Consider the following 27611-nt stretch of genomic DNA (forward strand, 5'->3'; position numbering starts at 1 on the left):
AGAACGTCACGCTGAGCTCCGACAGAGCACGTCACAGATTCAACAGTACTGAAACGCCTCGCCCTGTAGGTCCAGGAGAGCTCCCGGCCAGTACGTCTCACCAGTCACCCTAAATCCTTCAATCCTCAAGACAGGGGTCACTTGTAAGTAACTCTTTTACGTGAGGCTGAATATCTCTGTACCAACCCAGCTGTAAACGCATCAATTGAATAACTGACTTGTAATTGATCACAAGTAAACTTTTCCAGTCCTTTGGAAATCGGTCTTTTAAAATGGTTACACACAACACTACCGGGATTGGAGCACCTCAGAAGCAGATTTAAAGAACATTACCCAGTGACCGATTTAGTTGTGAAGCTCTTACCCGTTCTCTCCGTTAGGGGGCAGTGTGACTGTAGTTACAGTGGTCGGTGAACAGAGTGATATTGAGATGTGAAGCTCTTACCTCTCCTCTCCGGCAGGGGGCAGTGTGACAGCGATCGGCGCAACAGTGACGGACTGAAATGTGAAGCTCTTACCTCTCCTCTCCGGCAGGGGGCGTTGTTACTCCACTGACAGCCCAAGGCGGCAGACACACAGTGACACAGTGGGAGAGTGCAATCACCTTTATTACAGTGAAATCTGCAGAGATGCCCACACTGCCCGTGTGTGCAGAGCGTGGGTTCAGTGTGAGAATACAGGGCAGTGAGAGCACAGCAAGCATGGCGTGGGACATAACATATACAAGATACAGTGTGTGGATATTCAGAGCACATGTAGTCCCTATCATTATTCTTATTTACACTCTCCAGGGCAAGCAGACGCAGTCTGTTCCTTCGTTCGTGAAGGAGTTCAGCAGCAGGCATGCTATCCAACAGGGGCTCCCGCAAATAAGTTACTTAATTGAGTCTTAATTACTTTGCGGACCCCGTCCACCCTGCTGTTGAGAATGACTGGAACCACCGATCAACCAGGGAGTGACTGGACTGGACTCGAATGGAGCGGAGTCGCAGATCGGGACGGTCCGGTCCGGCCCGGCCCTGTGGGGCCCGACCCGGACACCCCCAGCCTCGATCATCAAGCACCGCTCGGCGTTTGTTTTCCTTCCTGTCGCCGAGTTCTCTCAAAGTGGAGCGGTGGCTTTGTTGACCGGGAACAGGAAGTTCTTCCATCGCCCCCCGCAGAGACGCCACAGCGGGCCCCGGGGGGGGGCTTGAGGACCACTGCAGCTGGGCCAGCCCGGACCCCTCTCTACGGGCCTCAGAAGCCCCCTGCGGGCCCCCTGTGGCCGATTCCCGGACTGTTTCATCAGCGGGACTAAACGAGTCATTCTGCTCGGGACAGGGCTCCAGCCACGGGGAGGCCGATCCGGTCTGCGTCTCCCTGCGCCTCCCGGCCCACTGCTCGGGAAGTCCGGCTCGGTCTGCGGCTCCCCTCCCGCTGGCTAGCAGGACTCCGGGGGCCCCGCCGAGGGCCCGCCCTCGCTCCCCTCGCTGTCCCACTGGGGCCGGCCGCACGGCGCCCTCTCCCACTCCACCGACTCCCCCTGCGCGACGGGGGCGCTGTCCCTCCGCGGGGCCCCGGCCCGATCGGGCTCTCCCGACCCCCGGTCCCAGTCCGCCGGCTCCCCCTGCGGGACGGGGGCGCTGTCGAGCTCCTCGGAGGCCTCCCTGAGAACCCCCAGCTCGCTGGCGGGGCTCTTCGCGTCCGGGGCGCGCCGGGGCCCGGGGCGCTCGTCAGGGGCCGCCGCCGGCGCCCCATCCTCCTGAGCGGCGGCCTCGTGCCCCGGCCCCTCCCCTTGCAGACGGCCCCTGTGGGGCCCGCGGCCCCTGCCCCGCGCCTGGCCGCAGTGCAGAGTCCTCCGGCGGTGCCACTGGTTGATGGACTGCTGGGCCTCGTCGCTGACCTGCCGGGCGGCCAGCCGTGGCCGGAAAGTGGAGACGTGGAAGAGGGTGGCGTAGACGGAGGTGAGGTAATACCCCCCTGGAAGACAGGAAGTGCAGCGCCGTCACACGGGCGGGAGACAGACTGCTGGAGCAGGGCTAGCAAGGCCCTGGGAGCCACAGAAGACACAGGCAGGCCCATGGAACTTCAGCACCAAGAACTGGTTCCCAATTTTACTGCACAATCGGTTTTTAGTTAACTACTGAGATTGTGGTTGCCCCAGGCAGGGTGTAGTTGTCACGATCAGTGTGCAGCTGTCCCAGTCAGTGTGCAGCAGCCCCCGGGCAGTGTCTATTTGCCCCAGTCAGTGTGTAATCATCCCAGTTAGTGCGCAGTTGCCCTGGTCATCGTGTAATAATCCCAGTTAGTGTGGAGTTGCCCTGGTCATCGTGTAATCATCCCAGTTAGTGTGGAGTTGCCCTGGTCATCGTGTAATCATCCCAGTTAGTGTGGAGTTGCCCTGGTCATCGTGTAATCATCCCAGTTAGTGTGGAGTTGCCCTGGTCATTGTGAAGCTGCCCCGGTCAGTATGTAGTTTCCCCAGTCAGTGAACAGTTGCCCCCGTCAGTGTGTAATTGTCATGATCAGTTGTCAGTGGCAGTTGCCACAGTCTTTGTGTACCTGCCCCGTCCCTGTGTGTGTGCAGTTGCGCCAGTCAGTGTGTGTGTAGTCGTCCCAGTGAGTGTGCAGTTGCCCCAGTCAGTGTGTGTAGTCGTCCCAGTGAGTGTGCAGTTGCCCCAGTCAGTGTGTGTAATCGTCCCAGTGTGTGTGCAGTTGCCCCTGTCAGTAGTGTGATTGTCCCAGTGAGTGTGCAGTTGCCCCAGTCAGTATGTGTAATTGTCCCAGTGAGTGTGCAGTTGCCCCAGTCAGTATGTGTAATCGTCCCAGTGAGTGTGCAGTTGCCCCAGTCAGTGTGTAATTGTCCCAGTGAGTGTACAGTTGCCCCAGTGTGTGTATTCATCCCAGTGACTGTGCAGTTGCCCTGCTTTCTCTCACCCTCGCCCTGCAGCTGCCCTGGGTCCAGCAGCTCCATCATGTAGTCGGTGTCGAGCTGCAGCTGAGAGATGTCACTGCGCAGACACACCCAGGTGAGACAGGGCAGGAAGTCATCTGCCCCATAGACAGCCCCTGAGAGAGAGGACAGGCCCCCTTACAACACAGGCTACACACAGACACACCAAGATACTGCTGCCCAGAGAGGACCATGTTGATACCTTCGATACCTTCCTGGGCTAAAGAACGCCCACAACGAAGACTGAGAGGAGACTGGGTTCCTTAAAGGCACTGGCTGACAAAGTCACGTGTTGAGAGTCAACACTGAAACAGAACCACAGGACACAACCGGAAACTGCAGAACTGCTTTGACAACCGTCAAAACGAGGCAGTTCTTCACACAAAGGGTTGAGTCTGGAGAGGTGGCTGATATCCTGGCTTCTTGCAAGAAAGAGCTAGATGAGATAACTCAATAACCACACAGAAAAATGAGCTAAATGGGTCGTCAGGTATGCACAGACCCAGGACATAACTATACAGTAATACAGCCGCTGAGAGACAGGACTGTAATTCACAGGACTCTGCACACTTACTGTATGTATCTTCAGACTATGAGAGAAAAAGGGAAAAGGGTAAATCGAAAGACTTTGCTGCATGGTAACAGGGTAAATAGAGAAGCCAACGCAGTGAGCCTCCTAACGCCAGTGAGCGCCTGTGCCACACGTCTCTCTGTGTGCCTGTGTGATCCTGCGGGTCTCGGGGTGTAGTTACTCCTCCTACAGCACAGGGGGCGCTCTCACCGCTGCCGGAGCTCATGGCCTGGTAGATGCTCTTGCAGATCTTCAGCAGGTGTTGCACCTTCTTGCTGGGGGAGTAGGCCTGGTGCAGGGCAGCGAGGCGCTGCTGGATCTTCTCCATGGCGACCGCATCGGGCACGCCCACCCCGGAGGACCCGCCCAGCTCCTCCAGGCTCCGCCCCCGCATGCGCTGCTGGTTGTCGGAGAGGCGCTGCAGGGTGCCGTCGCGGGAGCGGTAGTCGTGGAGACAGGAGTAGAGGTGCGGACAGAGGGGCTTGAGAACGATCTTGTGGAGAGTGAGCTCCAGCATCGCATCTACAGAGGGAGGAGGAGAGCTGGGTATTAAGAGGGGGGTTTGTTTACATGACACACGCCCAGGGCAGCGCTCCAGCAACGCCCTGACTCACAGAGAGGCCGACTCGGGAAGAGAGGGGATTGCTTTGGCGATCCTTGTCGGGTTAGTTATCCAAGTTTAACTACAGTGTCGGCAAGAAGCCCAGGCCAGGAACGATAACCGACTAACGAAGAAGAAGGGGGCTTCTTCAGGGTGGAAGGAGAAACTGGCACCTGACGGCGCAAGTGAAAGCAGCTTGAGAGGACCGACAAGATGAGGCGTCTTTACACTAAGTGTGGCGGGAGTGTGGAACAAGTCGCCCTGGCCGTGCTGTTCACCCTGGTTGCCTGTGTGGGTGCTTTATGAAGTTCTCAGCTCCCTTGGCTTCCAGGTGCTGGGCACGCTGGGTCGATCGGCCACCCCCAGAGGCAGAGTATGTCCAGTGAGGCGCTGAGAGAGTTCACCAAGAGAGCGCTGGGCCCCGCCCACGCCACAGCGGAGGGGAAAGCTCCCCTCAGGGCTCTGCGCGCTGTAAGAGAGAGGACTCCTCCACGCATCTCGGAATGAGACAGTCATGACGACCGGTAACCTTTTCCACTTCAAAACACCAACCCCCTCCCTCCTGTCATAATCAACACCCGCTGACCCCCCCCCCGGGGGGACCACAGAACTCCAGGAAGTGACATGCCCAGGTTTCCTGTAGGCAGCCTGCGTTGCCTAGCAACTGGCAACCACATCTGCAAGCAAACGGCTGCGAGCTGCCTCTCGGGCGGCGTCAGAAACCAGCTGGGCCTGGGCGAACGCCGGCGGGCCCGGGGGCACCAGAGCTGGCGCCGGCCTGGAAAGCTTTTTCGCTTCTGCAGAGACCCGACTCCTGCGTCCCTGCTGGTGATGATGCTATGTTTACAAAAGTAAACCTGCAAATTCTGCAAGACCTGCCTCTGTGCTCCAGACAGCCAGGGTCTCATGCACAGTGCCGTGGTGTTTTTGCATCATGTGTCAGATTTAGCGACATAAACTGGGAACATGGACGCCCAAGGCTGACCACAGCAAACTGTCTAAACTGTCTGCTTTTACTACCGGATATGGCAACAAACCGTTACTTACCAATCAGAAAACTGCACGTTTTTGGTATGTAAATTTGGCTCATCTCCAAAAATAAAAGCCTGTTGCCGTCTTTGAGAAGGTGACGAAGTTTTGGCTAGCTGCGCCCCTCCTCCTTTCTTTATTGCAATACAGAAATCTCCAGTCCTGTGGTTTTCTGAGGAGGGTCTAACGGTACTAATCAAAGGACCCCAGATACACACTGTGGCACAGGGTTTGAGCCTTCTCCCCTTTATGCCAGGACTTGTGCCCCCCCCCCCCCCCCGAATAAATTCATGCTGGTCTTGAAGCTCTCGCCCTGCTCCACCACACACAGGCTTGCAGGGCTGCTCCTGGAGAAGCAGGGGAATGAGGGGGCGCACGCAGAGCACTCACCCAGCTCCCAGTCCGGCGTGTCTCCCAGGCTGTCCAGGATGCCCTGGATCTCGGGGGCGTCCAGCAGCGCCTCCCTCAGGCCGGTCAGCTTGTGCCGGACGTCCTGCAGCAGCTCGGAGCCGGACGGGTAGGCCGGCGGGGCGCACCCCCTGAGCGCGTGCTCGAGGAAGGCGCGGGCCTGCTCCCCGAAGCCGCCGGCGCGCCGCTCACACAGCTCCTGCGCGCGGTGGGACAGGCGCTTCTGCGCCGAGACCAGCCCGCCGATGACCTGGCCGAACGCCGAGAAGCGGTGCTTGACCTTGTCCGCCAGGGCCAGCGAGAGGCGGCCGTGCGGGGGGCCGGCGGGGGCGCCCCCCAGGGAGCCACACAGCACGTCCATCTCCTCCTCCGTGCTGCTGATGGACAGGGAGTCCAGCTCGTAGCCCAGGGGGGTCAGCAGGGAGTGGACGGGCGACGGCGGGGACAGCCACACCCCGTCTTCGATCCAGGACACGCGGTGGGGCGACTGGGGCCCCGAGTTGCGCTGGGACGGCTCCGCAGGGGGACTGCGGGAACCGTGGTCATCGGTCTGCTGGCACGGGCTTGGGGAGCCAGGGGTTAGGAGTTCAGGGGTCGGGAGGTCAGAGGAACCCCCTCTTCTCAGCGCGTCAGTCTTCCTCCTCAGGACGACTTCCTGAACGGAGCCGGGGGAGCAGGGGGGGGACTGCAGAGCTCCCGCTGGGGCAGAGAGAGGTGAGAGGTCAGAGGTCAGAGGTCAGAGGATCCTGTCAGCTAATGCAGACAGCTAGAAATACCAACTTGGAAACACGTTTCTATACCTCACACATACAGCATGCATCTGTCTGTTTCTGTCTGCTTGCTTTGCTGTTGTTGTATGGACTTTTCTAAAAAAACCCATATTGTTATCAAACTTGTTTTATTTGCTTTAACTGTTTTATACTGTGTAGCACTTTGAGATGTTGCACATCAAACGTGCAAGATAAATGTAATATATAGCGTAATATATATAATATAAAAACTAATGTAGTTCAGGTGGACAGCTGCGTCAGCGTGCGTAGCCTTCTTCGGGTGTGGAGAAGTCAGCCTGTGTCCACACCTGAAGAAGGCTCCACAGCCGAAACGTTGTGTTTTCTTTCTTCTCTTTTCAGCCTGGAATGAACCTATTACTTGTGCATATAAATTAATGTTTATTATTGCCTGTAACATCAGAGAAAATTGCAAACGGCTTGTCCACATCCCTTCTTGTGATATTTGGCAAATGATCTGTATGTGCAGCAGTAGCTGCAGTGACTCAGTGTTACTCCAGTAGCTGAACTCACAAGCCTGCTCCTTCTCCGTACTGCTGGGCTCAGTGACCTCCTGCTCCTTGTCCACTGAGAAAGTTCTCTTGTTCTGAATCCCCGCCCCTCCCCAGGGGCGGGTGGTGCTCAGCCTCCTTTCTCGCCTGCGATTGGCTGCCCGTGCGCTCGGGGCCTGACTGGTTTCCAGGGGCGACTGCTTGGTGAGCCAATCATCTCCGTGTTCGTGGAGAAACAAAGGGTTAATGATGCAGAGCGCTCCATTCGCTGAGGTCACCTGCCAGTGAGACAAGAAGTTAATAAGGCTTCAATTAACTGCTAAGGAAGATATCAGTAAACTTAAGCCATTTAAAAAAAAAAAACTTTCTTTTTAAGTCAAATGATTTCCCAAATGATACTTTTATTAGCAGTTTTTAAACCTGGCATAAATTAGCTTTTTAAGCTTTTAATCTTTTAAGCGTCCAAAGCATTTTCATTTTTCTCATTAAAACAAAAACAGATCACCAGCTATCTATATTGAGGAAGGGCTCTCTCTTGATCTCAGTGACATCACTTCCTGGATGAAGCTTCACGACTGTGTGGTTACATTCACCAGTAGCTCAGGCTGCACTGTCAGCACTGGCTTCAGTGGAAGTCCAATTATAATCCCACTGACAAAGCAATCGAGCTCAGTGATGTGGCTCCTGCATACATCAGGGGAAAAGAGCAATCAGAGCAGCACAGCAGTAACCGGACAAACAGGGGTCACCTGTATCGAACACATGGTGAGACCAGTCGGGGGGTGAAGTGGGGCGCCGGTCACGTGATTGGATTCCACATTCGGGCCTGAGGAGGGATCCAACCAGAACTCTGACACACAGAGAGCAGGGATGGTATATCCAGAACAACACACAGAGCGGGATCAAAATACAGAGCAGAAATAATCATTTTATCAGCATTTAGCCACCTTGTGGATACAGGGTCTATTTGCTTAAAATATGACACAGCCCAAACTGGACCAGCAATCTTTGGACTATAGGGTTACAATATGACAGACTGGACCAGTGATCTCTGGACTATAGGGTTACAATAGGACACAGACTGGACCAGTGATCTCTGGACTGTAGGGTTACAATATGACACAGACTGGACCAGTGATCTCTGAACTATAGGGTTACAATAGGACACAGACTGGACCAGTGATCTCTGGACTGTAGGGTTACAATAGGACACAGACTGGACCAGTGATCTCTGGACTGTAGGGCTACAATATGACACAGACTGGACCAATGATCTCTGGACTGTAGGGCTACAATATGACACAGACTGGACCAGTGATCTCTGGACTGTAGGGTTACAATATGACACAGACTGGACCAGTGATCTATGGACTGTAGGGTTACAATATGACACAGACTGGACCAGTGATCACTGGACTGTAGGGTTACAATAGGACACAGACTGGACCAGTAATCACTGGACTGTAGGGTTACAATATGACACAGACTGGACCAGTGATCTCTGGACTGTAGGGCTACAATATGACACAGACTGGATCAGTGATCTCTGGACTGTAGGGTTACAATATGACACAGACTGGACCAGTGATCACTGGACTGTAGGGTTACAATAGGACACAGACTGGACCAGTGATCACTGGACTGTAGGGTTACAATAGGACACAGACTGGACCAGTGATCTCTGGACTGTAGGGCTACAACAGGACACAGACTGGACCAGTGATCTCTGGACTGTAGGGTTACAATATGACACAGACTGGACCAGTGATCACTGGACTGTAGGGTTACAATAGGACACAGACTGGACCAGTGATCTCTGGACTGTAGGGCTACAACAGGACACAGACTGGACCAGTGATCTCTGGACTGTAGGGTTACAATAGGACACAGACTGGACCCATGGAAAAATAAGAAACAGGAAGAGGGAATAGTGTCACAGGGTAGAAGAAGATAAGAGACGGAGACAGAGGGACAGGAAACTGGGGAGAAGGAGTGGGACAGGAGAACAGAGAGAGACTCACTGGGGCCCAGATCCACCAGGGGGTTCATCTGCTCCATACTGAGAGAGTACACAGCTGTGGGGATGGACAGACAGCACGGTAGCACGTCCCTGCGAGAGAGGGGTACAGGAGGAGAGGGAGAGAGGGATGAATAGATGATGAAAGGATCAAGTGAAAAAGAAAGATAAGGTAGGGCTCCTTCCCTCCTCCTCCATACCTACCTTCTGCCTCCTCATCCTCACCCCCGCCTCCTCCACACCCCACCTCCTCCACACCCCACCTCCCTCCCTCCTCTTCCTCCACACCCTGCCTCCTTCCTCCTTCCTCCTCATCCTCACCCCACCTCCTCCACACCCCGCCTCCTTCCTTCCTCCTCCTCACCCCACCTCCCTCCTTCCTTCTCCTTCAAAACACCACCTCCTGCTCTCCAGTCTGCTTGTCTCCCTCCTCCTCCACACCCCTCCTCCCTCCTTCCTCCTCCTTCAAAACCACCATCCCTCCACACCCCACTTCCTCTTCACCCTGACTCCTCCTCCACACCCTGCCTACAGCACCTGGTCCCTCCGTCTCACCTGCTCACTGTGTAGAAGGCCACCAGCTGGATCAAGTCAGAGAAGCCCAGGTGAGACTCTGGCAGGTGAAACACTGATCCAGATGGGTGGAGGGAGGGAAAATGAGAGCTTTTAGACATGAGCAGTCTTCATGCATCTCAGCTGTATGTCAGTGCATCACGGTGTTGAGTCAGCAGACACAGGCGTGCCACAGAGCCGTCTTTGTATTAGAGAACAAGCATGTCAGTGTACCATTTCTGGGATGACCCTGAAACACCTTCAATGGTTAATATTCAATATTCACTCAGGCTGCACTGTCAGCGCTGGTTTCAGACCAATTATAATCTCTCTGAGAAAGCAATCAAGCTCACAACGAAGTCGCTTAAGCAACTTTCAGAACAATGGTACCGGCGCAGTATGAGTGACAAAGAGCAACACAACAGTAATCACGACATTCAGGGGTCACCTGTATCGAATACATGGTGAGACCAGCTGGGAGGCGAAGTGGGGTGCTGGTCATGTGACTGGGTTCCACACTTTGGTCCTGGGGAGTATGTCATTGCCTACTGACATGGTGAAAGTACGTCAGTGTTTACCTTTGCCGGTGTATTCGATGGCAAAATCCCTCACAGACTCGGTGCAGCCCCCTACAGACACACAAAGGAGGTGCGGGCAAGTGGCGGAGTCACACAGCACCAGGAAACTCTGCAGAGAGAGAGGGGGAAAGGGCAGAACAGGGGAAAGACAGAAGGAGGGAGGAAATAAAAGAACACGAGAGAAGAGACGGAGCGAAGGAGGAAGAAAGAGAAGTGGGAGACAATGGGCAATGAAGAAAAATGTTAGGAGTGTGGAAAAGGGAAGAAAGAGGGAAAGAGATCTATTATGGCACTGATAACTTCCAAATAATAATGTATTACATTTGTGTAGCAGATTCCAAAGTGCTTCACAGATAAGAGCAAACCCACTTCTCCCACCCCTCAAGCTGGGTGACACAGGGCAGCTGTTCTGCACCTGCAGCCCCACAGCTCAGGGGCGCAGAGAGGAGACTCAGGCAACATCAGACTGTAGACTGAATTCTAGCCAGGACTCCAGGCCTGACACCCCTCCTGTAAGTTTGCACACGAGTTAAATGGTATCTATTACTTCTCCTCCAATGGACAGGCCTGCCAGCACTCTGCAGACATAAGACTGGGTACAGAAGCAGGGAGATCTGTCAACTAGACCAAAGCAGCTCTCGAGCCCCCGAGACTCTGACAGGCTGCGACCGCACTGCGGCACTCAGCCCCTCGCGCGGACTGCAGGAAGTCCCGAGCAACACAAATAGGGCCCCAGCCTTCGGGTGGGTAACACTGCAGACGAGAAACTGCAGTTTAAATAAAACAGCCGAAATGTTTCCGACCTTCCTGTGGCGTGAGGAAGTCCCGAGATGTACCAACGCCTCCCCCTCTCGCGCAGCTGACAGATGCACTAACTTTACAGCTCATCTCCATCGCTCCAAATACAACCAAGAGCAGAGAGATGATTGGTGTCCCTACAGCACCACACTACACCAAACTACAACATAATACTGCACCAAACTACAGCACCACACTACACCAAACTACAACATAATACTGCACCAAACTACAGCACCACACTACGCCAAACTACAACATAATACTGCACCAAACTACAGCACCACACTACGCCAAACTACAGCACCACACTGCACCAACCTACAGCATAATACTGCACCAAACTACAGCACCACACTGCACCAAACTACAGCATAATACTGCACCAAACTACAGCACCACACTGCACCAAACTACAGCACCACACTGCACCAACCTACAGCACCACACTGCACCAAACTACAACATAATACTGCACCAAACTACAGCACCAAACTACAACATAATACAGCACCAAACTACAGCACCACACCGCACCAAACTACAACATAATACAGCACCACACTGCACCAAACTACAACATAATACTGCACCACACTGCACCAAACTACAGCACCATACTGCACCAAACTACAGCACCAAACTGCAACATAATACTGCACCAAACTGCAGCACCACACTACAACATATTACTGCACCAAACTACAACATAATACTGCACCCAACTACCACACCATACTACACTACTACATTAAATAACAGCACTATACTGCACCACAACGCAGTATCATACTTCACCAAATTACACCATACTGTAACACACTGCAGTACCATATTGCAACAAATTGCAGCACTATATTGCACCACAGTACAGGCCCATACTACACCACTGTACAACACTATACTGTACCACACTACACTACTACACTGGATTACATTACAGAACTATATTGCACCACACTACACTAATACACTGCATTAAACTATAGCACTACACTTCACCACACTACACTAATATACTGCATCAAACTACAGCACTATAGCCAACCACACTACAGTACTATACACATACAGTACAACTACAGTATCATAATGCAGTAAACTACAGCACTATAGTGTACCACACTACAGCGCTATACTGTACCACACTACAGCACTATACTCCACCACACTACAGCACTATACTGTTCCACACTACAGCACTATATGCACCAAACCTCTCCACTATACTGTACCACTCTAAAACACTATACTGCACCAACCTACAACACTGCAGCACACCAAACCACACCACTATACAGTAACCATGTTACATTATTATACTGTACTACTCTACCCTGTTCTGTACTAAATTGTACCGTACTGTTAAATACTATTGCACTGTATTACACTACTGCTGCTCTACAGAGCGGTTGTACACCAAGCTGTCCTGCACTAATCTACTGTACACCTCTATACTGAACCACACCAAGCGACAGCACTGCTCTGCATTGCTGCACACTGTACGTACCCTTCCACACGTCCATCCCTGAGCTCTTCAGACACCTCACTGCCCCTAACCCCTCACTCAACCAGTTCCACCTTGGTGATGAACTGAAACCGCTCTCTCATTAACCCAAAAGAGGAAAGGGAACACGTTTGAAAAGGACAAAAAAAAATACCAACTTCCTTGTTTCTCCCTCTGCTCGTGTGTGCGTGTATGCATTCACAGTTACACAACGGCACCTGGCGCAATTGTATACCAAACGTGAGCCCGGGCACAGTGGCACAACGCCACCTAGCTGAGAGAAATTCAGCTCAGGTGAACCACCCCCTCACCCCCCGCCCCCCCTTCCAAACGAGCCAGTCCTTGGGCTCTCCCTCTCGACAGGGTAGGTGAGGGCGCTGCTCTGGACACACACACACTGGGCTTCTCTCTTCCCCAGCTGGGAGAGTCTGCCGCTCCACTGCCTCCGGGCGCCAGCGCGGACGCACGCCACACCCACACTCCTCCGGGCGCGAGGCTGCGCCCAGCTGGTCAGAGCCTGGCACACAGATCTCGCTGCCCTGGGGTCACTGCAGAGGGGAGCAAACAGCTCCTGCCCCAGGTTTCGGGGACTGCCCCACACCGACCGGCTGGAGGACAAGACCCTCTCCAGTCTTGTACGGAGAAGACGCCGGAGACACCGGATACTCGTCTTCATAATCCGCAAGGACAGCGGCAAGCCCAGCGGACTTCAGAACGAACCGTTAAACACGACAGGGGTGTGGAAGCGCATTTTTAAACACCAGCGAACAACAGAAGGTCAAGAGAAGGTAAAGGCATCTTTATGCAGAGGGTTGTGGGAGTCTGGAAGAAGCTTCCCAGCCACATGGATGAAGCCAGCTCTCCGGCTTCTCTCAAGAAATGTGTGGATGAGATTCTTGAATGGGCCCTGTGTGCATGGACTGGTGTCCAGGCGTGTGCTCTGTGTGCATGGACTGGTGTCCAGGAGTGTGTACTGTGTGTATGGACAGGTGTCCAGACATGTGCTCTGTGTGCATGGACTGGTGTCCAGGAGTGTGTACTGTGTGCATGGACTGGTGTCTAGGAGTGTGTACTGTGTGTATGGACAGGTGTCCAGCTGCGTCCTGTGCATATGGAGAGGTGTGCAGGTGTGTACTGTGAGTATGGACAGATTTTCAGGATTAAGTTGGGCGTATGGACAGGTGTCCAGGAGAGTCCAGCTCTAAGGGGCTTGTAGGTACGGTACCCAGATGTGTCCCGATGTGGACTCACCCCTGTGTGCCGGTCCCTCAGTGCAGCGTGGGCCCTCTCTCTGTCCCAGGAGCCTCCCAGGGCCCATGCAGGCTTACAGAGCCTCAGTCTGTCCAGGAGAGTGAGCGGCGGGTCTCTGGCCATACTGTTCCCATTCAGCACCCCTGTGGAGGCTCTGCAATACAGAAGCACACCGAGACACTGAGGGACAAGCGATCAACATGTCTCTCTCCACTCTTCCAACTCTCTCCTCAATCCCATCATCCTCTGACTTCCTCTCCTCCCCTGTCTTTCTCGTCCTCTCTCACCTCTCCGTGCTGCTCGCCCCTGCTCGCTCGTCCAGGCCCTTCATCCCCTCTGCCCTGGAGGGGTGGGGCATCTCAGTGGGCGTGTCCTGTCCTGCTCAGGGGGTCCCACTGCTCCATTCCCAAGGGCACTGCACTTCCATCGGCTGTCCACTGCTCCCGTCCTGAGCTCAATGCTGTGGCGATTCTGTCGTCTCCAGGACAGCGCTGTCTTTATACAGATGTCACAAGCTTTAAATAAAAAAGTCACACAGTGGTAAGATATGGACAGACAGACACAGCGCAGTATCGCTCTGCACTGGGTAGTGTTTCCACACTGGGATCACACTGCTGCTGCGCAGAGCTGGACAGACAGACACAGAGCTGGACAGACAGACACAGTGCAGTATCGCTCTGCACTGGGTAGTGTTTCCACACTCGGATCACACTGCTGCTGCGCAGAGCTGGACAGACAGACACAGAGCTGGACAGACAGACACAGCACAGTATCTCTCTGCACTGGGTAGTGTTTCCACACTGGGATCACACTGCTGCTGCTCAGTGCCTGACAGACAGCAGTGGGATTATGCCACGGGTCCTGCTCTGCAGCAGAGATACTCAAACACCCTGGACTGCTCAATCTCCGGAACATCTCTTACAAAGGCGAGAAAATTGGAGATCCCACAGTACAACATGCCAAGTTATAGCCTGTTGCATTGCACATAGCGCCACCCTAATATTTATAGCAGACTGCAGTGCAGAGCAATAGACACATTTTGCAAAAGGGCAATAGTGCCTGTTTGTCCAGAACTTCAGACTGAAGGATGACAGAAGAATAAGGTGATATGTATCATGTCTAGTGGGATTTAAGATGACATCCTCACTAAAGCCCACCAGCGCATTCACTTCCTGAGAGAGTTAAGGAAGTGGGGGATGAGCAAGACAACACTGACCAATTTTTACCGTAATACCACTGAGAGTGTCCTGACTGGTGGTATTACGGTGTGGTATGGTGGAGCCACAGTACAGGACAGAAAAGCTGTACAGAGGGCTGTGAGGTCTGCTCAGAAAATCATTGGGACAGAGCTACCCTCCATCGACCGGATATATCTCGATTGCTGCCACACCCGGGCTGGAGCAATACTTCAGGACCCAGTTCACCCTGGCCATGATCTGTTCTCACCCCTGGGGCCTGGTAGGAGGTATCGCAGTATCAGAACACTGACGCATAGATTCAAAACCAGTTTCTTCCCCCAAGCAGTCCGCATCTTAAACAGCTCAATCTTAGCGCATGCACATATTAGCACGTGCACTGTTTGCACTGTGTCCTGTCTTGGCTGTATCATAATGTCTATTGTCTCAATTTATTGTCCATGTGTGTCATTTGTGCCCCTGTTACTGGGTACAGCTGAACGAGTAAGCATTCCAATACACTTGTTGTATATGGCAAATAAAGAAATCTTGAATCTTGACATTCAATGGAACTGTGAGTTTCTCTATAGGGTTATTAAAGGTTAAAGCAGTGGATTGAGTCGGGGATGAAACAGAGAGAGAAAGCCTGTCTCCTGCTCACCCAGTGCTCCTCCCTCTTCCTGTGTCTCCTCTCTCTGAATACATGTCCAGCATCTTGTCTTCCACCCCCGTGACACAGCCCTCTTTCCATGTCCTAGCTGCGTCACCCCAAAGTCCTCCCACAACCCCCAGCTCTCAGAGCCCCAGCAGCAGCTTCACGCCACCAGATCCAGCAAGCAGGAAGTGGCTCAGGCCCAGTCCACTCCCGTCCCCAGCAGGCCGGCACACTGTCCCCGTGTATCTCCTGACGGCGGGGGGAGCCCAGCTCGCCGGCCACACGAAGGGGGACAGCAGGGAGCTTGTGTCGGGAGACTCCCGGTGAAAGTCAGGATCACTGCCGTGGACCCTGTGGAATCGCTGTCTGATTAGGATTCCTCACGCTGCTACAGCTGTCTGGTTACCCGCTGGGGAGGCAGCGAGAGAGTGGTGTAGAGGAGGTGAGGCTCAGACAGACAGACACCCCTCCGTAACTGAAGCTGTCCCAGGCATGGGAAAACCCAGGCCCAGTTCCTGCAGCTTCTACAGGTGATTTCTCTGTAATACACCACCCTTTCCTGCACTGCTCTACACAGAGAATCTCTCGGCAATCAGAGACACGGAGGACAGGAGACACACAGAGAACGGGAGACACAGCGAGAGAGAGGAGATACACAGAGGGCAGGAGGCACAGCAAGCAAGCAATAATAGAGAACTCCTCAGTCAAGTACACAAAGAATAACAGGAGACACAGTGAGAGAGAGGAGGCGATGGAAAAGGAGGAGCTGGCTGTACGGTACTGTTGCCTCACTTACAACCGTGCGGTCCTCCGTCTTCTTCAGCAGCTCTCCTGCGAGCTGAGACAGACCCGGCCCAGCGACTCTACACCTCGGCCTGCAGACTCTCCCGTCTCCACAGACGGCTGACCCCCAAGTCTCGCCCTCCTGTTCTCCCGTCTCCCGAACACCCTGCCCGTCTCCGTGTCAAGAGTCCTCGCACTCCCCTCTTCTGCTCTTCAGCCCGTCTTCCCACCTGCTCTCCTCCTCCTTCCTCCCTCTCTCTCTCTCTCGCTCTCTCTCCTCTCCCCTCCCTCTCTCAGTCTGCGGTTAGCCTCGCGCTGCTCGAAGCACAGAGCAGGCAACAGACGCGCCGAGACCGAGAGAAACGTGCTGCGGGGGACAGCGGCATGGCCCGGCCCACCCTCCACCGGCTGCCGGGCCGCGCGCGCTCCCCGGTGACGAAGCACAGCAAGCGCCGCTGGCGACAGCACCTGCCTGGCGCCCCACCGGGGCTGATGGGAAATACCCCGGCGCGGCAGACGGCCCAAGCCTGAGCCGTCTCAGGGGCAGGGGGAGCCAGGCCCAGCTCCTGCAGCTCTCACAGGCGCGCGGAAGAAAACAGGGTGTCTGCAAGGCACCACCCTTTCCTGCCCTGCTCTACACACAGAGAGCGACAGGAGATGGGAAGGTCCGTGGCAATAAACCACATTCTTCAGTCAAACGCTCATTAAGCCCAGTTTCCATTGGTCTTTCCTTTTGTTACTACTGTTTTTATTGTTTTCCTACGAACATACAAAGGTAATCAGGGCCAACCACAACAAAATATCATCGATCATCTCAAACCCTCACGTGTTTCCAATAGAAATGAGTGTGAAGTCTTGTTCTTTATCATCTTTTGCATGTTTTCAGAGGGTAGTGTGCTGGGGAGGAAGGAGGGTGAAGAAACGAAACATAAAATCATCATCATTAGGTTATAAGATAATCCTCCTCTCCCAGTAACTCTCAAAAACCTCCTGCTGGAGTCCCAACTGAAAGGTTAACGTCATCAATCTCTGAAACGATAACAGTTCCAGTTTTCTTCGGTTAGGGGACCTCTTTGTAACCATTGATGTGTTACAGCTTTCTTGCTTGCTGCCAAGGATACTTTCAGCGAGTGTTTCTCTCTTCCCACCACCTCGTCAGGCAGGTCACTCAGCTGCAGAACTGAACTAGCCTCTGGCACGTCTGAAAACCCCCGAACCAGAGACCACGCTTCTTCCCAGAACTGCTCGGTTTCCTACCCCGTGAGAGAGCTGGTTTCATAGAGGTCAGCTATAGAGGTGAAAGCGCGTCAGGATGTGACACTCTCTCTCCCCGTGAGAGCCGCTTCCTGTGTGAGGAGCGTGCTCGCGTGCGCCACGTTCTCGGGCTCCGCTCAGCCGCTGTCGCCGGAAACTGAGCCCCCTGGAGCGCGTGCGTGTGAGCACAGAGAACACTGGTCCAGTCTGTGTCATACTGTAACCCTACAGTCCAGAGATCACTGGTCCAGTCTGTGTCCTATTGTAACCCTATAGTCCAGAGATCACTGGTCCAGTCTGTGTCATATTGTAACCCTATAGCCCAGAGATTCTTAGACTGGTCCAGTCCAGTTTGTTTCAATATTGTGCACAAGTACAGCTATGAAGCCAGTACAATGCACAAGGATGGTCTGTTGGTTGTTTGAGTTTACACCAAAATGGCACAGAGCCCTGAACACATTACCCGTATAGTACACTACAGTACTGTAAGGTCTGTACCTCAGAGACCACCCCAGACAAAGCAAAAAGACACATACATTACACCAGGCTTGCACATCACAGATGCAAGTTCAGATTGTGAAAAGTGCATCCTGATTGTGAACAACAATGATTGACATAAAGTTCTGATTTACAGGACTAGTCACAAGAGAAGAAAGAGATAGTGGTGATTCCTCATTTATCAGTTTATTAGTATTTGTTTCATATTGCACAGCGTGGTTCAGTTTTTGCCTAGTCCAACTTAAACACAAACCAGATTTTAATAGACTGTGTCCCCCCTCTACAGGCGATATGATAGAACTGCATTGTATAGCTACAAAGCACAATGCGCCTTGTGCACAAGTATAAATAATAAAAGCAGGAATAATAATAAAAAGATTAATTACAAGTTGCACTACATATAGGATTTTTTTACATATGTTTTTGCAGCCAGGTTGCCTGGACAAGCACTCAAAAAACAAGTTCTGACAAGAGGGGCTGCCTGTCTCTACCTGTCGGTCTCCATGCCTGATTGTGCCCGTCTGCAGAGAGGCGGGCAGAGGAAGAGGAGGGGAGTTAGAAACAGAGGAAACAAGAGATATATGAACCGAGACCAGACAGAGTAGAAAACGAGTGAGGACAGTAAATAGTACTGGATAAAGGTGAGAGAGAGAGACTTGAGGGACGGATGCCCAGGTTGTTGAGTTTTCTAACAGGAAACCCTCACTGACTGGGCAACGATCAGTCCTGCTTTGAGCTGCCTTCTCCCATTGGCTGCTCAGGTTTGTCACTCTCCCTGGGCTCCACCCCCAGGCCTGCCTTTTGCCCCGCCCCAGAGTTCTGATTGGCTGCGCTGGCCTTCTCCCGCTTGTCCTTGCTGTCAATTAAAGTGTGCTCCTGCTTCACCAGCTCCTCCAACTCGGTCTGAGAGAGAGCAAGAGACGGACAGAGCGAAAGAGAGAGGGGAGACAGGGAGAAAGAGTAAGATACTTAGCTCCGGGACTGTAATCCATCAGTCATGCTAACAAAGCTCTTTGAATTTGATTATGAAATGCAGGGGAAAGTCTCCATCAGTCTCTCAGTCAGTCTCTCAGCCTGTCAGTGTCAGTCTGTACCTTCCAGCCCAGCAGGTCCGCGAGAGCAAGACAGCCATCATCGCAGGTCCCCAGATACGCCACATCCCTGCGAGTCACACAGAGCGACGACATGGCGGTTTGTGAGAATCACACTGTAGCTGTGAGTGTGGCTGTTTAGCAGCCTGGGTGAAAGTGCAAAGCACACAGAGCCTTGCAAAGCACATGTAATAAAATTAGCACTGTATGTTAATCATTGCGATTTTTGCTCACAATCAGGATCGACTTTTCACTAACTGAACTTGCATCTATGATGTGCAGGTATGTGTCTTAGAGCATTGTCAGGGGTGGTCTGTGAGGTACAGACAGACCTTACAGTACTGTAGTGTACTATACTGATAATATGTACTGTACTGGTACACCGTCCTGTACTTGTGCAGGGACACAAGTTGCTCAGTGCTGCCCTCTACCAGGCACTGCCTAGGTGTAGATCTGGGGACAAACATGCCTGGCTGTATGAAGCACTGAGAACAGCTGTGCCTGGCTGTATGTAGCACGTAGGACAGCTGTGCCTGGCTGTATCACTGAGAACAACATTGCCCGGCTGTGTGTAGCATTATGGATGTCAGGATATGTGCATGCATAGTGTGCCTCTATCTCACCTGTACGCTTTCTCTGAATCAAAGTCCATTCCTCCACCAAAGCCCAGGAATCCCATCAGAGAGTCTGACTGAGAGAGAAAATGGGTGAGACGGCTTTCACAACTCGTAACTGTGCGTGTCTATCAAGCAGTCTGTCCCTTCTGCCAGTGTGAGTCAGCATGCCTGCGAGTCTGTCCCCTCTGTTCCTGTGAGTCAGCATGCCTGCGAGTCTGTCCCCTCTGTTCCTGTGAGTCAGCATGCCTGCGAGTCTGTCCCCTCTGTTCCTGTGAGTCAGCAGGTCTGTACGTCTGTCCCCTCTGTTCCTGTGAGTCAGCATGCCTGCGAGTCTGTCCCCTCTGTTCCTGTGAGTCAGCAGGTCTGTACGTCTGTCCCCTCTGTTCCTGTGAGTCAGCATGCCTGCGAGTCTGTCCCCTCTGTTCCTGTGAGTCAGCAGGTCTGCACGTCTGTCCCCTCTGTTCCTGTGAGTCAGCAGGTCTGCACGTCTGTCCCCTCTGTTCCTGTGAGTCAGCAGGTCTGCACGTCTGTCCCCTCTGTTCCTGTGAGTCAGCATGCCTGCGAGTCTGTCCCCTCTGTTCCTGTGAGTCAGCAGGTCTGTACGTCTGTCCCCTCTTTCCCTGAGAGTCAGCAGGTCTGTACGTCTGTCCCCTCTGTTCCTGTGAGTCAGCAGGTCTGCACGTCTGTCCCCTCTGTTCCTGTGAGTCAGCATGCCTGCGAGTCTGTCCCCTCTGTTCCTGTGAGTCAGCAGGTCTGTACGTCTGTCCCCTCTTTCCCTGAGAGTCAGCAGGTCTGTACGTCTGTCCCCTCTGTTCCTGTGAGTCAGCAGGTCTGCACGTCTGTCCCCTCTGTTCCTGTGAGTCAGCAGGTCTGTACGTCTGTCCCCTCTTTCCCTGAGAGTCAGCAGGTCTGTACGTCTGTCCCCTCTTTCCCTGAGAGTCAGCAGGTCTAAGAGTCTGTTCCCTCTGTTCCTGCGAGTCAGCAGATCTAAGAGTCTGTCCCCTGTGTTACTTGAGTCAGCAGATTTGAGAGTCCATCACCTCTATTGCGTTGGAAGGTCTGTCAGTCTGTCTCACCTGTCCTGTCTTCTCTTTGTTTATCAGAAGCCGTGGGGTTCTAGCAGAGACCCTGTAAACAGAAAGACACGGAGAGAGAGGCTAAAGACGGGCTGAGATCAATGTAGAAAAACATGACTTAATAGACTCAGATCACATTCACACATAGAAAGACAGACTCACTTGCCGACTAGTGAAGCAAATGGCTGGACCTGCAGGGAGGTGCCCATGATGATGAGGAGATCACAGCGAGGGAAATCCTGAGCAACAGGGAGTGAGAGGAAAAGAAGGGCAAGGAATCAGAGGTTAGAGATTTTCAGAACGTGTGGGAGTAGAGTCTGTGAATACAAACACCCTGCCTCTGTTCTCACCATCTGCAACGAAGTGAAGAATCGAGCTGGGAGGTTCTCCCCGAAGAACACAATGTCTGGGAACACAGAGGAAGAGAGTTTCTGATTGAAAAAACTAAAACTCAGAGAGGAGTTACTGACTGAGTCCAGCACAGACAGCCCAATAAGATGGACAGACAGAATTAATCGATATTGAATCTCATGGATAGATGGACAGACAGAATGAATCGACAGGTAGATTACATGGATAGATTGAGAGATTGAATCGACAGACGGAATTAATCGATAGATTACTTAGACAGACGGAGACATTGAATAAATGGATGGACAGACAGTATGAATCGATGGGTAGATTATATGGATAGATGGACAGACAGAATGAATCAACAGGTAGATTACATGGATAGATGGACTGAGAGATGGAATTGATAGCAGGAAAGACATGAGATTAAGAGAGTGACACTCACCAGGCTTCACAAGGCTGCTGCACTTGTCACACTTTGGGATCTCATCTGCAAAGATCTTCTCTGTGAGACAGATAGACACAGAGGCACAGCCAGCTTTAAAAAAATAGCTTTTGGACTTCTCAAACCTGTATTATATGTCCAGCAGTACCTAGTGTGGCTGTATTAATCTCCACATCCTTTTGCTCCTGGCTCTGTCCCACCTGTCTCTCTCCCTCTCCTTGCTCTTTGCCGTCTCTCCTTTTCTCCCTCTTCCCATCTTCCTCCTTGTTCCTCACTGACATCCGTAATCCTTCTCTTCTCCTGTGGCTCCCTGCCTCCCTCCCTCCTGCTAACCTTTCATCCAGTCCAGGGTGTACTCTTTCCGGCAGAGGAAGCTGACACAGTGGGAGGTGTAGAACGTGCCATGGGCTTCAACCAGGTCATCTCCCTGTAGCCCTGCCACCCGCTCCAGTGTATCAATGTTCTGTCAGCCAATCAGAGAGCACAGAGACTCTGTCAGGCCCTTTAGTGAGTGCAGATACTCTGTCAGCCAATCAGAGAGCACATGGACTCTATCATCCAATCAAAGCACAGAGATTCTTAGTCTACCAGAGAGCACAGAGCAACTCTCTCAGGCCCTGCAGAGAGCACAGAGAGACTCTGTCAGCCCACGAGAGAGCACAGAAACTCTGTCAGCCACCAGAGAACACACAGACTCTGTCAGGCCGATTACAGAGCACGGAGACTCTGTCATCCAATCAGAACAAAGAGAGATTGTCTGATTCAGTTTTTCTCTCACTGACCTGGGAGTAGCAACGCCTCAGCAGCCCCTTGTCCTTCAGCATCCGGATGAAGTAATGACACACTGTGGGCTGGGGAAACGGGTATCACACAAGTGTGTGTTATTACTCAACCAGGAGCCTAAAACACCATCTACACCTACACATGACTACACAATCAACCCACACACGATACATGGTTCTCTAACTGAGAAGAGATGAGACGCACTGGGATTTCAATGCAACGAAGCAAAACACAACTGAACAAGATATGTTGGATATTCAACACATACTGTGACATACAGATACACAAGCCTGACAGGCAGCATGTCTCACCTTGAACTGCCCGGGGTACAGCTCTCTGGCCAGGGCAAAGAAAGGCTCTGGGTGTTTCTGAAAGAGAAAGAGCCACGTAATTTCCAGGCAGTCAGGCACAAGTGACATGCAGACCCAATCACACACAGACAGACAAGCACAGGGGCACACACAGAGACAGACAGACAAGCACAGGGGCACACAGACAGGCACAGGGGCACACAGACAGGCACAGACAGACAGGCACAGGGGCACACAGACAGGCACAGACAGACAGGCACAGGGACACACAGACAGGCACAGGGACACACACACACCCACAGACAGGCAGGCACAGGGACACACACACCCCCACAGACAGGCAGGCACAGGGACACACACACACCCACAGACAGGCAGGCACAGGGACACACACACCCCCACAGACAGGCAGGCACAGGGACACACACACCCCCACAGACAGACAGGCACAGGGACACACACACCCCCACAGACAGACAGGCACAGGGACACACACACACCCACACACAGACAGGCACAGGGACACACACACCCACAGACAGACAGGCACAGGGACACACACACCCCCACAGACAGACAGGGAGAGATTTGCTAAGGCAGCGAGGAGGCGAGACTCGGGCCGTGAGACTCATGGCCAGACCTTGAAGTAGTCGATCTGAAAGATGGCCTCAGGGTAGGGCAAGTTGTACTTCTGCAGGTTGGCATACAGCCCCGTATCAGGAGAGCGGAAATCTGGAATGCCAGCCGCTACCAGACAGAGAAAGACAGAAAGCAGGGTGAACACTGCTGAACACTACAGACTGCTGAGCACTCAGATTGCACAGAGGGAGAGGGGGACAGTACTCACACGTCGATATTCCTGCTCCCACCATGCAGATAATGTTTTTACCTGAAGGAGAAAGGCAGGAAGTCACACGTGACACACTGAGTAACACACTGAGCACTTCACTAACACACTGACAAAATGACACACCACGCAACCAAGCACAGCACTGCAAGAACTAATCCCGTGACACAGACTGGTAGATCTCAGTGGATGAGTAGAGGAAAATGTTCCCAATGTTATCCCACAAATGTGTCTGACAGAGCTACAGATCTGTACAGATGTGTGGTTCTCCAGTTGTGAGAGGGGACTCATCGTTACGCATCTTTATAGTTGCCAAGCTCTGCATGCAGACGGTTCTGCAGCTGTTCACTTGCAGGGTTGTGTAGTTGTGTGCTCAGACACAAGTGGTTACGGGGCTACAGTTACAGCCGTGCAGCTGGAGTCAAGCAGCAGTGTGTGTGTGTGTGTGTGTGTGTGTGTGTGTGTGTGTGTGTGTGTGTGTGTCACAACTCACAGTTGCTGCTCTGGATGTATCGGGCCACCCCCTCCAAGCTCAGCTCATCCAGAACCTTCTCCCTAGAACCGGAACCGAGACCCAGAGTCTGCGAAAACAGATTCCTCAGGAACTCCACTGGGAAACAGAGGAGGAAGAGAACAGGTGAGTCTGGGAGCAGAGACGCAGAGAGACGCAGAGAGACGCAGAGGGTGTCTGGATGAAAGTGCCCAATGGAACTGCTGAAACAGGCACCCACATCCCCAGGTCAGGGCTCCGAAGGGGTCACACACACACACACACACACACACACACACACACACACACACACACGTGTCACAGAGGAGGGGAGGGGAGGGGAGGGGCGCGCAACTACCAGGGCAAAATCATTGGAGTCGACGTATTTTTAATCCCTCCGCTGGGAAACGCGCAGCTTCTGTGGCGAGCGGAGAGAGGAAGCTATTCCAGCTCAACGATCAGGGGGGGTTCGCCTCCCGCTAGTCTCTTGAAAGAAGCTGGGTTTTCAGCTTCAGCCACATGGCTGTACTGCGTGTCGCAGATTCCCACGTCAATCAATCAATCAATCAATCAACAGCAATCCTCAGCCTGTGCTCCAGACACGGCACGGACTCAATGTGAAAACGTGTCATCCTTTCTTCCACGGTTTTTACACTGCAAGATTACAGCTCTTCGTACAGCACAGACATGCCCAGTTTATTTGAAATGAACACCCGGATTCTGTCTTCCTTTCTTTATTTTCCAGATGGGAAATTTGATTTACAGACACAACACGTTACACCATACACTGAACATGAACCCATTAATAAATAGGTTTCAATTCAACATGAACCCATTAGCAAATAGGTTTCAATTCCCATAATGGGGACAGAGGTGTTTTTGCACTGCTCACTTCCCTAGTTAGGGCACAAAAGTTCAGACCACAGTCCTGAACTCACATGAACTCACACTGGGAAGTTCCAGATTAAAGCTAATCGGGATCTGGACAGCTAACGCTTCATGTTTAATTCATGTGTGGAGTTACTTTAATTTTGGGCTGATATTAATACCCCGTCCTTAACCAGTACTAAGTGGATGATGGGCTCAGATGGTCAGACCAGCATGATCCCATGGGGTTGGCAATCAGAGCCCAAGCCCCTCCCCCACAGCTGTCACTCACTCTCAGTGTCTCCAGTGGCCCCGCCCTCGTCGCTGCTGTCCCCTGATTGGTCCTCCTGTGGAGAGGAAGTAGCCAGAATGAGCTTTTGATTCCAGATTTTATTTCAACTGTCCCGTCTGACAAGCTCATCAGGATACAGACTGTTTTAGGCAGTATGTCAATTTGTCAACCAGTCAGAATGAGAGACAATGACTGTCAAGTGTCAGTCAGTGTTACACCCTGTATCAGTCGGTGTCGATCTATAGCATTAAACTAGTGCGTCAGCCTGTGTCAATGTCTCCCCCCCGTGTGTCAGTCTGTCACTCTGCCACTGTGCTCTTCAGCCACAGCCATTCCTCACCTCAGGCTCTGCGATTGTGGCCTCTTCGTCCTTTTTGTCAGGAGCTGGGAAACAATACATGAGCATTGCTGTGTAAGAGTCTGATATCCTCTCTGTGCGCCACTACGTCCTAGTACAGAGCAGCCCTTGTACTCGCAGACGTTTATGGATTCCACTGAGGTTATTACCGAAAAAAAAACTTTACATTCTTTGCTTGTAAAAACGAATCGCACGCAGAGTCACGAAAGCCATAACTACAGTAATCAGCACGCTGAACCAGTAAGGTGCGCAAGAACAGCTGTATTGTTTTCGCTGCGAGACTATGGAATCTCTGCAGTCGACAGTGTTTAGGATAAGGAGCTGTGTATTGGACCCCCTCCCAAAACCCCCTGTCCGGCCATTCCGCCTTTCCGAGATTGACATCCCGGTAATCTGACCGGGGCGGCTGCGACCCACCTCATCAACCGCACTTCGGAGCCATTCGTGCGGATGCCGCTCTGGGAAACACCGAGGCTTCACCAGTGAACAAGGCCCACGGGCGCTGGGGAATGTTTACCTGGTGGGTCAGACATTTATCCGTCTCGCCCCTCTCTCCGTCAGTTCGTCGCGGAATTTTACTGCAGTTTCTTGATGTTGCCTTGAATTGATTTCACCCGTCCCTCTTCTGCACTAGACACACAGCGCCCCACCTCCAAAAGATTGTTATTGTCCGTTTCCTTTACCGTCCGTCTTGCTTTCAATACCACCCCCAAATCCGTCCGGGTGAAACAACAGTTCCCATTCCTCTGCTTCTCTTCAGAAAACCGAACGGAATTAGCATTTGCAAAGTATTAATATTGAGTAATGTTAAATATTATCACGTTTTAATTCAAATCACGTTTACCCTGTATAACAAAAGCAAATTTCCCCCATTCCTCCCTCCAAAAAAAAGTAAGGATATTTGTCTGGTTTTGTCCAGTGAAGTTCCCCACAGTGTGAATGTGAACTTTTAGCATCAGGTTCATCAAGATATCCAGACCTAGGTAGGACTAACATCTGTGCTTGATGTTGAGTCAAGACTGTTCATTTTAATAAGGTATGAAATCCACTAATCTTGCTAGCAGATTACAGATGAAAACAGGTGAACACACTGAAATCTAAACATTTAATTTCAAATATCATTACATGTGTGTCCTTGAAACACAAATTATTTAAATGTCTTCCCCCAAAACACATAATAATAGAATAATAGAATAAATAATAGAATTTATTCTGGGCTTTAAAACACTTCTCCACCTCTGCAATAAGAGGTGTTACTTATGAGAAAAAAATGTAAAAACCCTGTTAAACTATTGGCCTTCGAGTATCAGGGACTGTCGTGCCAGCATCCGTTTCATAATTGTTTAAGCCTGACAGGATCGGCTTAGCCATGTGTGGAAGTGTCTGCACACAGAAGAGGCAGTAGGGGTGCATGTGATGTCAGACCTCTACACCAGAACACCGGTAGTTGTCTAATTCTGCTCACAGACACAGCCCCTAGTGATGCAAACACCCTCCCTGTTAGGAATCCTGGTTTCCTGCTGTCATCCAGTGCAATGACTGCCACTCCAGCACAATGTCTGGGATACCTGTCTAGCCAGAAGAAGTAGGTTACCTCAGTCCAGAGTCTCTGGCTCGACTGTCTGTCTGCCCTGAACAACCTCACAACGTAGATCGTCCCTCCTTTCAATCCCTCATTCCATGACTCTCTTCAGTCTCCTTCAGTCCGTTTGCTTCAGGCTCTCTCTCTCTCCCAGTGGATTACTGGATTATCTTCACTCTGCTAATCACATTTCACAGATCTGCTTCCTTCTCTTCCCTTCTCTTGATTGGTCAGCGACCCAGGTGTCTGGTCATCTAACACAGAGAACTACCCTTCTTTCACACACACCCCCTGTGATGTCACAAAAATAGAGCTGTAAATCTCTTCCGCAGTCTCCTGTCTTTATAGCCAAGAGACAATTTTTCAGAGAGGGAACAAGGCCACAAGAATGTGAAATCTGTGATGGTGGCTTAAAACATAATAGGAAATTTTTAGTTCTGTTTGTACCTGCATGTGATTCAATCTAGGGACATATGTGACATTGTGACACAGCCCAGACTGGACCTGTGATCTCTAGAGTATAGGTTTACAATATGACACAGACTGGACCAGTGATCTCTGGACTGTAGGTTTACAATATGACACAGACTGGACCAGTGATCTCTGGACT

General features: G+C 52.1%; 2 protein-coding genes across 9 annotated transcripts; both read right to left on the minus strand.

The window, feature by feature from the left end:
* Positions 1 to 590: 590 nt before the first annotated feature.
* Positions 591 to 17922, minus strand: rinl (Ras and Rab interactor-like). 4 transcript variants are annotated; one of them, XM_088627785.1, is made up of 12 exons: positions 16153 to 17922; positions 13814 to 14021; positions 13527 to 13680; positions 9971 to 10079; positions 9396 to 9468; positions 8845 to 8933; positions 7573 to 7673; positions 6846 to 7101; positions 5527 to 6243; positions 3717 to 4028; positions 2920 to 3051; positions 591 to 1962 (listed from the first exon to the last, which is right to left on the minus strand). In XM_088627785.1, exons 2-12 carry the CDS (start codon positions 13882 to 13884, stop codon positions 1424 to 1426), a joined length of 2553 nt encoding a protein of 850 aa, XP_088483911.1. In that variant the 5' UTR covers positions 13885 to 14021; positions 16153 to 17922; the 3' UTR covers positions 591 to 1423. The 4 variants fall into 4 exon arrangements, with proteins under 4 accessions (XP_088483911.1, XP_088483912.1, XP_088483910.1 ...); XM_088627786.1 differs by having other exon boundaries at positions 7573 to 7649; positions 13814 to 14041; XM_088627784.1 differs by having other exon boundaries at positions 13814 to 14041.
* Positions 17923 to 18058: 136 nt separating this feature from the next.
* sirt2 (sirtuin 2 (silent mating type information regulation 2, homolog) 2 (S. cerevisiae)) lies at positions 18059 to 27135 on the minus strand. 5 transcript variants are annotated; one of them, XM_088627789.1, is made up of 16 exons: positions 27014 to 27135; positions 25402 to 25445; positions 25062 to 25116; positions 23906 to 24022; positions 23413 to 23454; positions 23206 to 23312; positions 22566 to 22622; positions 22254 to 22322; positions 21805 to 21934; positions 21472 to 21531; positions 21026 to 21081; positions 20838 to 20914; positions 20676 to 20727; positions 19606 to 19673; positions 18986 to 19052; positions 18059 to 18794 (listed from the first exon to the last, which is right to left on the minus strand). In XM_088627789.1, coding segments are annotated over exons 3-16 (1086 nt in total). In that variant the 5' UTR covers positions 25063 to 25116; positions 25402 to 25445; positions 27014 to 27135; the 3' UTR covers positions 18059 to 18611. The 5 variants fall into 5 exon arrangements, with proteins under 5 accessions (XP_088483915.1, XP_088483914.1, XP_088483916.1 ...); XM_088627788.1 differs by lacking the exon at positions 27014 to 27135 and adding an exon at positions 25937 to 26114; XM_088627790.1 differs by lacking the exons at positions 25402 to 25445; positions 27014 to 27135 and adding an exon at positions 25937 to 26115.
* Positions 27136 to 27611: the final 476 nt, after the last annotated feature.

This window comes from Lepisosteus platostomus, chromosome 4, assembly GCF_059453375.1.
Source record: "Lepisosteus platostomus isolate fLepPlt1 chromosome 4, fLepPlt1.hap1, whole genome shotgun sequence".
Classification (NCBI taxonomy): Eukaryota; Metazoa; Chordata; class Actinopteri; order Semionotiformes; family Lepisosteidae; genus Lepisosteus; species Lepisosteus platostomus.